This window comes from Schistocerca piceifrons, chromosome X (genome assembly GCF_021461385.2).
Source record: "Schistocerca piceifrons isolate TAMUIC-IGC-003096 chromosome X, iqSchPice1.1, whole genome shotgun sequence".
NCBI classification, from domain to species: domain Eukaryota; kingdom Metazoa; phylum Arthropoda; class Insecta; order Orthoptera; family Acrididae; genus Schistocerca; species Schistocerca piceifrons.
Genome location: NC_060149.1, coordinates 97,181,759 through 97,197,719, shown reverse-complemented (window position 1 = coordinate 97,197,719; position 15,961 = coordinate 97,181,759). Strand labels below are relative to the sequence as shown.

Sequence of the window (15,961 nt, the reverse complement as noted above, 5' to 3'; positions counted from 1 at the left end):
TGCTCAAGTCAGTCATGGTTGGTCTTGTTCTGAGAACTGTCATTCACAGTTCACTACGGTCATGGTTGGCCTTGCTCCCAGGAACTGTGGTTCACAGTTCACTTTGGCTGGCCTCGTTTCTGCCTCAGTCTCGTTCTTTGATCTAGTTCCTCCACTCCTCATTCTCGCCTCAGTTTCTCTTGACTGGGTTCGTTCTTTTTTGTATAGTCACACATTCTTGTTCAACTTTTTCATAACTATGTAACTTCTGTAAAAATTAATCTATCTGTAATGCATACATATTTTTCAGCCAACAAAAAGGTAAATTTGTGTATCTCTTCGTCATTTTGATCCACTGTAGAACACATGTGTATCACAAGGCAAGTTGTTTTTTTGGTTGACCAATTAAATGAGCAGCCATTGATTTTTTTGTTTGTAGATGAAGTTACATCTGCTTGGTTTAATGACAAGTTTTTGGGATAACTTTCAATATTTTGTTAAGTGTAGTGTTAGAAAGTTTTAATAAAACTCACAATTTTCGAATTTTTGCAAACGTAGAAAATGCTGCTTAGGAAGCTTTATACTTTCAAATTTGATTTATTTGTGGTTTTTGATTCTTTGCACAAGAAAATGAGTTGTGTATGATTCTGGCACAGTGGGAAAAGGAGAAATAGTGTCGTTCCATTTAAAAGATCATTGAATGGCATGTAATCATCCTTACATTTTAAAAAAAAGTAATGTTTTGAAGTAGCTTTCTAACAAAATATTATTTTACTTTCAGTTTTATTATTAATACACTCCTGTTGCATTAACTTTGTTAATACAAGCTATACATTTACTATTTAGTAATCATGTGAAGTAAATACAATGGCGAAATCACTTTTCGTTTTTTGACTAATTATTCTTTGATAAAGCATCTTTTTTGCCCTGGAACCTTGTGGGAAAACTCAGATACAATCCGCCATATATTTGCTACTCTTCTTTGTTAATTATTCATTACAGTGATGTATGATCTTGACATCTTTCTGAGCCAGATAGTTTACAACCTTTACTTTAGAAATCAGGTGCTGAGCATTGCTGACATCTTCATATTCATGCCACTGTCTTCATTATTTTGTCATAAAAGCTAATCTGGATAAAGATATTTTTATTTTATTCCAAATGAACTGTTCAGACATGTTAGTCATAATTTCTGGGATGACTGATCGATTCTTGAATCCTTACATATTTTCATCACGATTCAGTGTAGTGGCTGTTTCGTTTTTGATTCAGAAGATTAAGGCAAAAGCATAGGAGACAGAAACCATAAACGATTTTTCAACAATCTGATGTACATATATAAAGTTTTGAAAGAGTTCTGAAAAGCAAATATGGTTCTTTGGTTTCTGAAGTGGCACAATATCGTGCTTCGATTTACATACTGGTAAGGAAGATGACTACAAATCAAACTGCTGTAAAGTTCTTCAAAGCACTGATACGTGCTGTGTCATGAAAGTTTTGAAAAAAAGAGTCTTGTTACTTTTCACTTAGAAAGTTTCGATAATCTCCGAGCATATTTATGTAGTTGTCCCCATTTCTGACACGAAACTTTTGATTTTGGTACCCTATTTCTCTGACCTATGTCATAAGTAGTGATTTTTCCTAATAAGTCTTCACTACCCACACAAATAGTATGGCAATTAGATGTGTAGTTAATTTACACACCTGCACATTGTGAAAGACAACTGTTAACGTTGCATTGACAGATGACAGTTTACTTTCAGTTATTTTATGCTAGTAAAGCAGCCATGAATATATATATTTTTTTTTTTTTGTAAGCAAAGGGAAAACGAAGACATTGTACCCACTACGATTACGAGCTTGCCTCGAAAGTTAATGATGGCTTTGGTGGTCCTTGCTGGGTTCTAAACGGGTCCCGTAATGTGAAATTCCATTCGATTTACTCTAGCCTCTCCTTCGCGGCTTGCGGTCACTGGCCCATCTTGTCAGATGACTAATGTGATACTTTCGAAGCACACATTCAGCTAAGAAAATGGAAGTAAACAACCTGTCTACAAAGGCAGTCCATGAATTTATCATAAGTAATACTTGTGTGTAGTTAATATTTCTTCTGGAAACTTGTCTAAAATCCATAAATACATTAAAGATCCACAGTTAGGTAAAAAAGGAACACAACAGTTCCGAAAGACGAACTGTTGCCAGTGAACTATTTTCCAAGTATAAACGAGTTTGCCCATCTCTAATATGAAAACACTACTGGTTTGTGTATTTCCTTGTATTTATGGATCATAGTTGAATAATATTGCAAATGCATTCTAATACATTCAAACTAGATTTCCTCATTATTTTCTAAAATGAATTTGTTCAGTGAGACTATGTTCGTTTTTTGTGAGTTCATATTCTGGTTTTTACAAGGTAACTTAAAATTTAAGAGATTTTAATTTGTATTTATTTACTCTGAGTACTTTGGTATAAAAGACATGGTCTCTGGTGGCTTGTTGCAGACTTGTTGCATTTGGTTTAATTTTTTACCATAATCATCAAGCAGTACTAACATCACAGTATATGCATTTGACGTTTGTTCCATTGAGTCATACTACTTACTGTTGTCAACAGTAACAGCCACTTTTGCTCTTAGTCTTGAAACTTGCAGTCGGTATTGCTCGACGCTGTCTCGGGTTTGTTTTTCTGCCAGTGTTGGTTGTGTGTCAATACTGATAGACAGCAGTATGGGTACATTTACTGATGAAGAGTTGGCCAATATTCACTTTATTAGTAGTGTTGATGAATACAGTGGAAGAGATGCTCAGTGATGCTGGGCTGGGTTGTTCGCACAGTGACAGTGATCACATCACATTACTTTCGCATCTAAACATAGGCGTTTTGTGTTCCGTCTTTTGGTGATTCCACATTACAGATTTATTAACTGTTGTGCAGGTATTTTAACAGAAACAAAGCTAATTGTGATAACAAAGTGAATAAATGATAATTTCATAATTACATTGTAACAAGCCATCAGAAACCCTCGATCCCTTTCGACCAAATACTCAGAAAACATCCCTGAACAACCTCTCAAAGTTTCTCAGTAAGAGTTCAGGTTGACTCTGTATACATATTCGCAGTATGTTTTATGTACACTATGTGATCAAAAGTATCCGGACACCTGGCTGAAAATGACTTATAAGTTCGTGGCGCCCTCCATCGGTAAGCTTGGAATTCAATGTGGCGTTAGCCCACAATTAGCCTTGATGACAGCTTCCGCTCTCGCAGGCATACATTCAATCAAGTGCTGGAATGTTTCTTGGGGAATGGCAGTCCGTTCTTCACGGAGAGCTGCTAAGGGGAGAGGTATGGATGTCGGTCGGTGAGGCCTGCACGAAGTCGGCACTCCAAAAACATCCCAAAGGTGTTCTATAGGATTCAGGTCAGGACTCTGTGCAGGCCAGTCCGTTACAGGAATATTATTGTCGAGTAACCACTCCCCCACAGGCCGTGCATTATGAACAGGTGCTCGATCGTGTTGAAAGATGCAGTTACCATCCCCGAATTGGTCTTCAACAGTGGGAAGCAAGAAGGTGCTTAAAACATCAATATAGGCCTGTACTTCCATGAAAAACACTAACACAAAATAACACCACCACCTCCGAATTTTAGTGTTGACACTACACATGCTGGCAGGTGGCGATCACCAGGCTTTCACCACACCCACACCCTGCCATAGGATCGCCACATTGTGTACCGTGGGTCTTCACTCCACACAACATTTTTCCCCTGTTCAATCGCCCAATGTTTCAGCTCCTTACCCCAAGCGAGGCGTCGCTTGGCATTTACCGGCGTGATGTGCGGCGTATGAGCAGCCGTTCGACCATGAAATGAAAGTTTTCTCACCTCCCGCCAAACTGTTATAGTACTTGCAGTGGATCCTGATGCAGTTTGGAATTCCTGTGTGATGATCGGGATAGGTGTCTGCCTATCATACATTACAACCCTCTTCAGCTTTTGGTGGTCTCCGTCAGTCAACAGACGAGGTCGCTTTTGCGCTGTACGTGTCCGTTCACGTTTCTTCTTCACCATCACATCGGAAACGGTGAACCTAGGGATGTTTAGGACTGTGGCAATCTCGCATACAGACGTATGACACAGGTGACACTCAATCATCTGATCACATTCGAAGTCCGTGAGTTCCTCGGAGCACCCCATTGTGCTCCCTTACAATGTCTAATGACTACTGAGGTCGCTGATTCGGAGTAGGGCAGTAGGCGGTAGCACAATGCACCTAATATGGAAAACGTGTGTTTCTGGGGGTGTCCAGCTACATCTTTTATTTGCTAATGTATTAAGCCCTTATATTTCTCTATACATCAAGACATTTGAACAACATTTAATAATTCATGCTATGTGGTGATTACAGTTCGCAATAGAAAGTCACTATGACCACAGTATGTAAGTTTTGTTTTCAAGATTCTGTATTTGTCTTTGTATACTGAGCATTACTGGCATATACGAGGGCATGCTGAAAAATAATAATTCCGAATTTTTTTATGTGAAATCTCTTAAAAGTTTTTAAATAAAACCAACTTTATTAACGTTTTTCATCTTTATTCTTCATACTTACCTATTTATTTATCAACATAGTCACTCTGACAACAAACATATTTCTCCCAATCAGAGACTAGTTTGTGATAACATCGCTGTTGGACTTTGCTGACAGAGCCAAAATCTCACCTCTGCTTCGACCACTTCATCAGTATCGAGGTGAAGTCTTCAAAATAGTTCTTTAAGTTTTGGATATAGGACAGGGTTGTATTGAGGATAGCCATCAGATAGTTACAGATGTTGCAGCACTGTGTCTATATTACCCAACGATTTTCTCTGATGAGTTCACCAACCTGATTCTGATGGGTCACATTGTGAGCCAAACTTTATCGTCCATTGTGATCTCTGTCACATAAGTTTCCTTCATTACAAGCGTCAACAACCCAGTTTCGTGCATTACTTATGTCAATGCAATCATCACCATACACAGCTGTCACTGTTCTACAGATTTCTATTGCAGGCACGATTTGTGCTGTTAGGAGCTCGATTGCAACACGCTGTATCTTATTCACTGACTTACGTAGAACCATTTTATGTACTACCATTCGGCGCCCTCTAGTGCAACGGGGTTGCAACTTGCGTCAGCAAAGCGGTAAACTCGATTAACCAATATACATGTCATGTAACATCTCCACCAATATTCAAAAGGCATAACCTTTCAGCATACCATTGTATTATTTATAAATTTTTTTAAATGGAGTTGTATAAATAGTGTGACCAGAAGACTATGTATTATCAAAACTAGTCTTGAGTACGAGGGTGAGTCAAATGAAAACCTGAATTTGTAATAACAAATCGAAATTTCGCGCCGTTATCCTGTGAGTTGGTAAGTGTGCTACAAGCATCGCGCAGAATGGCCTGTAGGTGGCAGCACAATTGCACACATACCTTCGCAGTATCAGTGTAAAGATGGCCGCCCCACTTTCGACTTGCACCAGGGAAGAACAGCGTTCTGTTATTCGGTTTTTGCGTAGTGAAGGTGTTAAACCTATTGAAATTCATCGACGAATGAAGGTTCAGTACGGTGATGCATGTTTGTCACAGCAGCAGGTCTACGAATGGAGTAGGAAGTTCGCAAATGGTGTGACTTCAGTGGAAGATGCTCCTCGTCCAGGTCACGCACAACGAGTTGTGACTTCACAGAACATTGCAGCAGTTGAAGCTATAGTGAAGGAAAACCGCCGAGTGGCACAGAATGACATTGCAACACGTTTGCAGATTAGTCATGGGTCAGCACACCACATTGTCTACAAGATGGGTGCCATGGCAGCTGACTTCTGAAATGAGAGAACGACTTGTTGGTGCTTGTGAAGAACTTCTTCGGCGCTTTGAACGAAAAGGTGATGGCTTCCTTGCAAGAATCGTTACTGGGTACGAAACCTGGGTGCACTTCCACCAACCGAAAATGAAGAGAGCGACCAAGGAATGGCGCCATTCCTCTTCACCAAAACCAAAGAAGTTTAGAACAGAACCATCAGCAGGGAAGGTTATGGTGACTCTCTTTTTGGGCGAAAAAGGCGTCATTTTGGAGCAATTCATGCCTAGAGGGACCACTGTCATCAGTGCATCATACACAAATCTCCTAAAAAATCATCTGCGGCCTGCAGTCAAGTCAAAGCAAGGTGGATTGCTGTCAGCAGGTGTCCTTTTGCAACATGACAATGCAAGCCCCACACTGCCCGTACAACAGTTGCAACAATCACAGACCTGCATTTTTAGTGTCTTCCTCATCCACCATACACACAAGACCCTGCCCCAAGTGTTTTCCATACGTTTGGACCACTCAAAGACGCAATGGGAGGAAAGAAGTTCTGTTCTGATGAAGAGGTACACCATGCGGTACATGAGTGGTTGCGCAGACTACCAAAAGAATTTTTTCTAAAGAAGTTTATGCACTTTGTAAACGCTGGAGGACTTGCGTTGAGCGAGGGGGAGATTATATTGAAAACTGATACAGCTTTGTACCACTTCTGCACAATAAATAATATTTTAAAAATTTTTTAAGGTTTTCGTTTGACTCACCCTCGTAAATAAGGACTTAGGAAAGCTTCTTGGGTCCACACCTCGTGGTCGTGCGGTAGCGTTCTCGCTTCCCGCACCCGTGTTCCCGGATTCGATTCCCGGCGGGGTCAGGGATTTTCTCTGCCTCGTGATGACTGGGTGTTGTGTGATGTCCTTAGGTTAGTTAGGTTTAAGTAGTTCTAAGTTCTAGGGGACTGATGACCATATATGTTAAGTCCCATAGTGCTCAGAGCCATTTAAACCATTTTTTGAAAGCTTCCTGGCCATCATGTCTCCTCTTCTTCCAAATATATGTACAATAACATATAATAATTGCAGTCCTACAGAGACCCACACTCTATATGTCACAACATGTTATTCCATTTGTGCAATATACACCACAGAAGTAGATAAACTAGTTACCTAGAGGTATGAAATAGTTCTTTTGCATACTGATGTGTCATTAATTTTTTATACGTTTCATCTCTTGCAATGACAGAAGTTGAGTTTTTGGTAAATAATATGTGAATGCGTGGGAAAGTAGGCCTCCTAATCCAGTGGGACGGTCTCTAAATTGCATGTTTGTAATAAACCAATAGAAGTTGTATTTTTAAACATAATAAAATTGCCAGTTGAATCTGCAAATCTAGATATAGGATTTATCATCCACTTATTATCCTATTTTACTCAAACCAGTTCTCATTTTCGTAATATACTTGAAGAAGCTGTTTATCAAAGCATCAATGGCAACTTAGAAATTGCGTAACAATCATTTTAGTGTCAGATATTCATAAATAACACTACATAGGGAAATCTGTATCCATTTATTAAATTTTGAACCAATTTTGTTATTAAAGGTTTGTAATAGAGAGTTTCCATGCCCCTTTAATGGTTTTCATATGTAAGGCATAAGACAGTACTGAATATCCTCTTATGGTGTGGTATCAGTTATGTTCCTTTGACTTCAGTGGTGTTATGTATATAATGAAACCAACCATTGAACTACTAGCACCAAAACGGTTAAAACATTACGTTCTGATTAGTAGATCAACATATATTGAGCCCTACATGATTCTAGATTTTCATTGATACTTCTATTGACTGATACTATAATCACTCATTGTAAACAGATACAAAGTAAAGTCTGTGCCATTCTGTACAGCATTAAGAAACTAAAAGAAACTGGATTGGACTTTAATGAGTCAAAAACTATTTCAACAATACTGGAAATGCCTGGGAAATCACTTGAAATAAAATGAGATTATTGATCAGATTTTTTTTGTTCTCTCAAAGTGGTGAGTATAATAATATCTTCTAAATAAAATCTGGGAATGACACAATGTGCCAGTATATTTATTCTTTAATGATGCTTCTTATGAGCCAATAAATCTCTTTGGAGTATTGTAATACCAACAACTATAATGTAAAAGTAGTTTTAACAAACCCTATGGATGACAAGGTCTGGATTCAAAATACTGTTAGTAGTAATTTACACCACTGCAACACAGACTATAAATATTCCACCTTAATGATACCATGTATAAAGTAGTTTATTTTTAGTCCTAAGCCAGGAGCAAACAAATAACAGTAATGATAAGGTAAGTATTAACTGTGTTCATTAAAATCAATACACAGTTAATGTACTAAAATTAGATCTTACATAGTATGAGTAATGACTTACACTCTTAATAATTTCATACAGTTAAGAGTGATATTTCGTTAGTATTGCATAGATTTATTTACAGAATGTTATTGTTGAGACATAATAACACTTTTGCCACTGTATATAAAAATCATAATTAATAACAACTTGAAATGGAATATTTGCAAGTGCCTTTTAACATTGCTTTCTGGATATATCTATAAAGTGTATTCTGTTCCAAGGAAAGATGAACTTTTGGGTCTTTTGCATCTCATGTCCTCAGAGGCCTTCCTTCTAGATGTGAATTGCAATATTGTGTATGTGTGTGGGGGGGGGGGGGAGAGAGAAGAGAGAGAGAGAGGGGGGGGGAGGGAGGAGTGGAAGGTTAAGCAGTGATTGGGGAGTGTGACAGTGCAACTGTTAAGTTTGTGTTTCCACATGAATTTTCAAACAAATGCCTCCATGTGTTTATTAGATTTATTCACGAAGTTCTATTCAAGTAAACATAATCAGTATTACTTTCTTGAATTTTTGCAGTGTGTCAGTCATTTAACTACTGTAGTATATATTTACGAAAATAGACTAATGTTCTGATGTTCACTGTCTTGTAGCAAACGTGGCTGCTGAAGCTTAGAGACACCCAGGACAAGTGGAAACGGACACTTCAACATACAGTCTTTCGTTCACCCCGTCTGTCCACCTGCAGTGCAAAGTCTTCCACCTGACTACCTTCTGATATTGGGTTGTCTTCAAGCATGATATGAAACATAATGAAACGTTATTTTTTGTATAATTCTTCTAGATAAGTGTACTGAATGTGAAATAACTATGTTATGAAGATATCTATTATTTACAACATAATGAAGTACCAGGCATGAAAAGAAAGTTGTTTTTACAGAAAGAATATATTTTATCTAAAATTTAGGCATATAATATATTTAATTAAAAATTAATCACATTGTAAGTGGGAATATAAGTTAACCAGATGTGGAGTAATTTTCATATACATTTCTTACTTTTTTAACTTTTAAATTCATATATTATGTTCCCACTGACATATTTTTAATGAAAATTTTGATAATTAATATTTGACTGGTGCTGTGGCACAACTAAATACAATCATTATGAGTAATAGAACTTGCAAGATTGTTATTTTTGTTGTGGGAAAAATATTTTACTAAAAGTAATTGCACACAGTATTTAATTGTAAATGAACCATGTTCTCAGAAAATATGACTTATATTTGGATGAAATTACTGAAACAACAGTAACAACCAATTGCAATTGTGTTTTTCTTCAGTTGATCTATGCTGTTTTCCTCCAAAGAATGGAACATGCTTCATAGCATAATTTACAAGCAACATGTCTCAGTTTGTAAGAAATGACTGATGATCAACTTCATACTTTTTTTTACCTTTTACGCGATCTCATGTAGTTTATGGTGTTTGTGGTCATGATCATGAGAAGAAACACTTGTGATCTGTAATAAAAGCAGTGCGTGATGAAGTATATGGAATGTGCTGGCTTTGTTGTCTAAGAGTAGTAATATGTGTGATATACATTGTTCTCCAGAAATATTATGACACTTTGCATAACAATGAATTCCAACTAGTTTCCCTTTGATTCTTTAAAAGTTATAAGAATGTGATGAAAAATGGTGACTAAAAGCTGTCCAAACAAATGAATGTGAATGTAGTAACAATAATCCAAGGGCTATACTAATATCTCCAAAGGAAATATTTAGTATGTGAAGAAATTACTTGTCTTCCATGTTCTTCTTGGTTCACAGAAATTAAATATTCTATTGTTGTTACTTGATGCAATTACTGTAAATGATTTCACTTTATTTGTATGTACTGGATTCAATGCCAAACAAAACAGAAGTACTTGACTGGCAAACTATGTTCAACAATATAGTATTATATTTTGATCCATGTAGGTGTCTGCATTATGACTCATTCATGTGTTTGGAATCTCAGTGATTATTCTTAAATTGTTGCATGTTAGTAATATTCTTTTGTCAGAAATTAGTAATGCATTGTATTTAAATTGTTAAATAATCTGCATGTAATTGTTGTATTTAATTTTCTCTTGTTCATGAATATCTACCAACAGGACCATGTTTCCATCACTCCTTAGATTCTTAACACTGAAACAGTAAAAGTGAATCTGCTCTAGTGTGATCCATAAATTTGTTTCAGTGATTGCAAGTGTGAAATGTGAGCTATATCCACAAACGTTTAAAAATGGATATGTAAGTATTGTTCTGTAATGATAAATTTGTATCTTAATTAATTTTTAGACACTGAGCCACTTGCTTAAGGGATAATACTTTTTCTCATGTTTTCTACGTTTTATGATAGAAATATTACTTTCTGAACTAAAGGTATTTCTCATAATAAGTGTGAGCAGCTGCCATATGATGAAAGCTAATGAAGATTCACATCACTGTAAATAACTACCAGCTGAGGAACTAAAGATATAATATATCCTGGAAGCTGAGATCTTCCATAACGACACTTCTAGGTAATTAGTGTGAGTTATTTTGGGTACTGTATTCTGCAGTTTTGGGGATCTCATAATTATTTCGTTTTCTTAATATACAGTGATCAAGGAATTCTATATTTCACAGTGTAGTCAAATCTATTCTTCTGAAGGTAATTTCATTTCACAGGAGAATTGTGATTTCCTTCACACTAGGATTTGAATTCAGTTACTGCATGAGAATACTTACATACTCTGTAGTCAAAATTTCCACCTCAGTATCCTAAAGACAAAAGATAAGTTTGACCATTTAAATGATTCAGTACATTTGATAAGTTCAGAAAATTCCACCGTCTTCTGCAAGATAATCATCTTTGATGTATCTCTGTTGCTGAAATCAAAGCTGGAAGTACATATCGAAACAATATTATTTCTGATTTGTTTGCTAATACTAGGCTTAGCACCAAAAAATCTGGAAAACTGTGTCACTCACAGGAACATTAACAGTCCATAGATATGAGAAGTCAATGATAATAATTAGCAGTCAAAACTGATGTCCTTCAATAATAAAAATTTAGCTACAAAAGATATGCTATTCTCTGAGACTGTGTGTATTGGACCTCAGAGAATTGTAACATGTGTTTCATCATTCAGGTAAGTCCATGAAAAACTAATATTTTAACTAAGTAATGTGTGGGAAATGCAGGTAATAAATAATCATGTGTCTTCATTTATGAAGGACTGTCTGAGGCAATTTGGTTTCTATAGTTTACCACATTTATAAGAGACAAAATCCAAATACTCCCAGCAATATTTAGATACATGACAGAAATCTGTCTGATGATGCAAATGAGTGGAGTTTCGAATGAACTGGCAACAAACTGAATTCCATATTTGCCATGCGGAAATATCATAAAGAGATTATGGAAGAAGAAAAAACAAAGTACCTACCAGCATAGTAAATTAAAATTTATTTGGTGTAGGCATATTATAAAGATGATGTGGTAATCATTGTAAATAGAGGATACTTATGGTATGGCTTAGAAAAGGTGAGTGCTAAGTGCATCAAACAAGTAGAGAAAAGCTGTATAATACTAGAATATGCCCATTTCAAAATAAGAGAAAAATTATTTACAGGTAACAGGAAATGAAACGATTTTTTTCCAAATTGTAGTTCAGTAATCTATTGAACGAAAACCTATAGCCCTCATTGATGAACACATACTAATGATTTTTTTCGTATTGAGTCCAACACAAAAAATTAATACACTATTTTCTTGCATTCAGGTAGATTCCCCTGTATAGTCGTAACTTCTTTGAAGTGTAAAAATCTTCAGGTATTTGGAAACACTATCATTACACACAAATCTTCTGTAATGTTTATGTTTCCAACAATTTGAAATATTCACATTCAGTCAGCCTACATACTCAGTCATACTACATATGCCTATTCAAGCAGTTTTCATGATTGACTTTGTTTTAATTGTTATGTCCCTGCTCCCTGCTTCTCCAGTTTTCCAAGATGGATTAGTGATCAGAAATTGATCACATTTATGCAATAAAGCCGGATTTCAATGACGAAGCTGGAACATACAGAATTTGACACTGAAAGTTAAGCACATAGCATTACTTCTGGTGCACAGTGTTAAGTAATAAGTGTTTTCTCAATTGAGTAAAGGATATGAATTCAAGCCCACACTTGGGACACAGCTTTCATCAGTCAGATCGTTTTATTATGATGCAGCCTACATACTCAGTCATACTACATATGTCTATTCAAGCAGTTTTCATGATTGACTTTGTTTTAATTGTTATGTCCCTGCTCCCTGCTCCTCCAGTTTTCCAAGATGGATTAGTGATCAGAAATTGATCACATTTATGCAATAAAGCCGGATTTCAATGACGAAGCTGGAACATACAGAATTTGAAACTGAAAGTTAAGCACATAGCATTACTGCTGGTGCACAGTGTTAAGTAATAAGTGTTTTCTCAATTAAGTAAAGGATATGAATTCAAGCCCACACTTGGGACACAGCTTTCATCAGTCAGATCGTTTTATTATCATGCACACACTGTTACAAAGTAAAATATTTGTTTCAGTATGTTGATTTCAGCAAATGTTTCACTAAAACCTAATACTGATCTGTATATAAACTGTATTGATATTTTGGTGTTCCATGCAAGCCAAGTAATTTCCAATAGTTAAGATGAATTTTAAATGTGCTACATGTTTTCATTTCATAATACATTGCCACCCTGTAACAAAATCAGCCTTCACAGAAACACTAAGTTTGGGATCATACTACATCTCTTCTCTCTTTCCTTTGATTTTCTTCTGTTGGAGAGGTCCCTAAAATAAAATTTAGTTAATTATTTATAAGCCAGTGTTCTAGTCTCCAATGTTGCCAGCTTCTGCTACCAACGTGTTCTAATTGTTTTTTCACTGAATCAAAATGCAAAATATGAATTACATAGCAAAGAACAAAAGTATTATTAATGTTTATCCATTTTCCAACCCTGAGATTAGATACACACAATATCATTAATACAATAAGTACATATGTAAAACCATGAGAAATGATCGTTACAGAACTGTGGTTATTGTTCCTAACATCCAGGCAATTTGTAATAATCAGTTATCTTAGTAACTAAAATATTTTTGCTCTAGGAACACAAAACTTTAATTACTTACTCCTAACTGGAACTGATGTTTCACATATTTGTTGAAGCCTGATGCAAATCATTCAGTCAATTTAGAAAAATGCATTGTAGCATTTTCTTGAATTTCTTGCTAAAATATGGTAAAATTTAAAAAATAGATCTTTCAATATTTCCAACCCAGATTTTAAAAATTATAATTTACGAGTGACCTGAATTTTAAGTATGATTGTAAAATGTTCTTATACTTAAAGTAATGATCACTTTATGCAATGTACATATGGCATTTTATCCTGGAAACACTTCTCTAAAAAAGACATTTAATCAATATATGATATAGTTTAATGTGTCAGTCGTTTTTGTTTTGTATACAAACACTTTAAATCCAGTGTTAATATATTTATAGTATGTAGAAAAGAGGTTTCATGCATGGTGAATGTTACAACTACTTACACACAATTGGTCATAGTGGAGCTGTGTCATATGATATACGAAATTAGATGTTCAGGTTTTTCATCTGATACTCCAAAAATGCCATATTACTTTCGCAAGGAATATCTCTAAATAATCATGTGTTTAAAGGTGTGTGATGTACTGTGAGTCAAGTGAAACGACTATATTTTTGACATTTTGTCAAATACAATGTAAAGAACGTTTACAGCTCTCTGATATGTTCATGAGCTGCCTTTATTACCACTACTGGAACCAAAATCAGTGTGTGGTAATTTTAAAAAACTTTAACAGAGCCTCAGAGTATAGGAGATTTTGTTCCCGTCTATGTGTATAAACTGCTAAATATAAGATATACGAAGTAAAGATTATCTGTACTTAGATACATAATTATCCTAAACTGATACTTGTTATCCTTTATGCTAATGGATCTCAAAACATAAACCATGAGCCCTTTATGTTTCTGCTCCTTATAATTAAACTACATGAATGTTGTGGAGATTGGTTTAAATAAGTTAAATTTATATCTACTGATTAAGAAGCAACAGTGATTATAATTTATTAATCTTAAATCCAGTACAACACAGCCTATGCCAATTGGAAATAATGCTTACCGTAAATACGACGTCAACAAATATGAAGGAGAAAATTGTTTTATTTTCTGCTGTATATAAGTGAAATAGTTCATGCAATATTAGTCTTGCACAAATTATGAATTATTACTCCATTAATGGAATTAGTACCAATATATGTATCTTGACAATCAACTAAAATATACTTAGAAATCCCTGACTTATATTTCTTCTAATTATAAAACAAAGTATTATGGTCAAGATTACTTAATTGTCACACATTTGAACTTTTATTATCTTTACCAGGAACATTTGTAATAAAAACCATAACCAGATAAATGTTCACAAGTGATTTGTGTATTTTTGTATGCTCCAAGAAATACTTTATAATTCACCCTATCTGTTTATGAGGTATTATATTACACTACTTGACAATTGATAACAAACAGGAACAGTGCTGAATGACATGAAACATATTACATATTTAATAGAGGAAGAGTGATACATTGATAACGAAAAATGGTACGGATTTCACCACATGGGAAACCAGGATAAAAGACATAACTAACTTCGGTTTTTGACACTGCTCAGACTCTCAACATAAATGTTGATATCAGACTCTCAGTAAAGAATATGCCCTCCATGGGGACTAATGCACAGTTTACATCTGTTATTCATACTTGCTTACAAAACTATTGAGGATTCCTTGAGGTATGTTGTCCCACTCCTCTCTCAAGGCGGTTTTCAGTTCTTGAACGGTTCAGGGAGCAGTTGTTCATTGAGAAACACGTCTTCCAAGAGTATTTAAAACATGCACTATACGGCTTAGGTCTGAGAAGTATGCAGGATATGGCATAAGTTCAGTACCTTCACTTTCCATTGTGTCCTACACCTCAGCGGTCCCGTGTAGGCGGGCATTGTAATCCATAAACCAAAAGTCGGGACCGAGCGAGGTGGCGCAGTGGTTAGACACTGGACTCGCATTCGGGAGAACGACGGTTCAATCCCGCGTCCGGCCATCCTGATTTAGGTTTTCCGTGATTTCCCTAAATCGCTCCAGGCAAATGCTGGGATGGTTCCTCTCAAAGGGCACGGCCGACTTCCTTCCCCGTCCTTCCCTAATCCAATGAGACCGATGACCTCGCTGTCTCGTCTCCTTCCCCAAAACAACCAACCAAAAGTCGGAACCTACCGTCCCACTAAGCAGATAGACATGATCCAGAAAAATCTCCCTGCAACGTTGCTGTGCTTCAACGCGACGTCACGCAAAGATACGTTGCAGTGTTCATCCACTGTGCATAATGCCTGCTCACAACATGACGACTAATCCATACCAATGATATTAATGAACATTCTGTGGTGTGTAACGTGTTTCCCTCTCTCTCCATACTAACTGATGGTCAGAATCACTTATCACACTGAACTAGGATTCGTCTGAGGACATAACTCTCGATCACTGTTGCTGATCCCAACCAACATGCCTCCTACACCAACGAACTCTTTCTCAATAATGGCATGGTTGAAGGAGAGTGCATTAAATAGGCTTCTGAACATACAATCCAGCCTGATTTAATCGTTG

At 36.1% G+C, this 15,961-nt stretch overlaps 1 protein-coding gene across 1 annotated transcript in view; it reads left to right on the top strand.

Moving 5' to 3' along the window:
• LOC124722196 (pleckstrin homology domain-containing family G member 7-like) overlaps nt 1–14,593 on the top strand; it is a 543,685-nt gene extending 529,092 nt beyond the window's left edge. Inside the window, exon 13 of the mRNA XM_047247394.1 lies at nt 8,830–14,593. Coding sequence (XP_047103350.1) covers nt 8,830–8,943 — 114 coding nt within the window. The 3' untranslated portion in view covers nt 8,944–14,593. The remainder of the gene's footprint in view (nt 1–8,829) is intronic.
• Nucleotides 14,594–15,961: the final 1,368 nt, after the last annotated feature.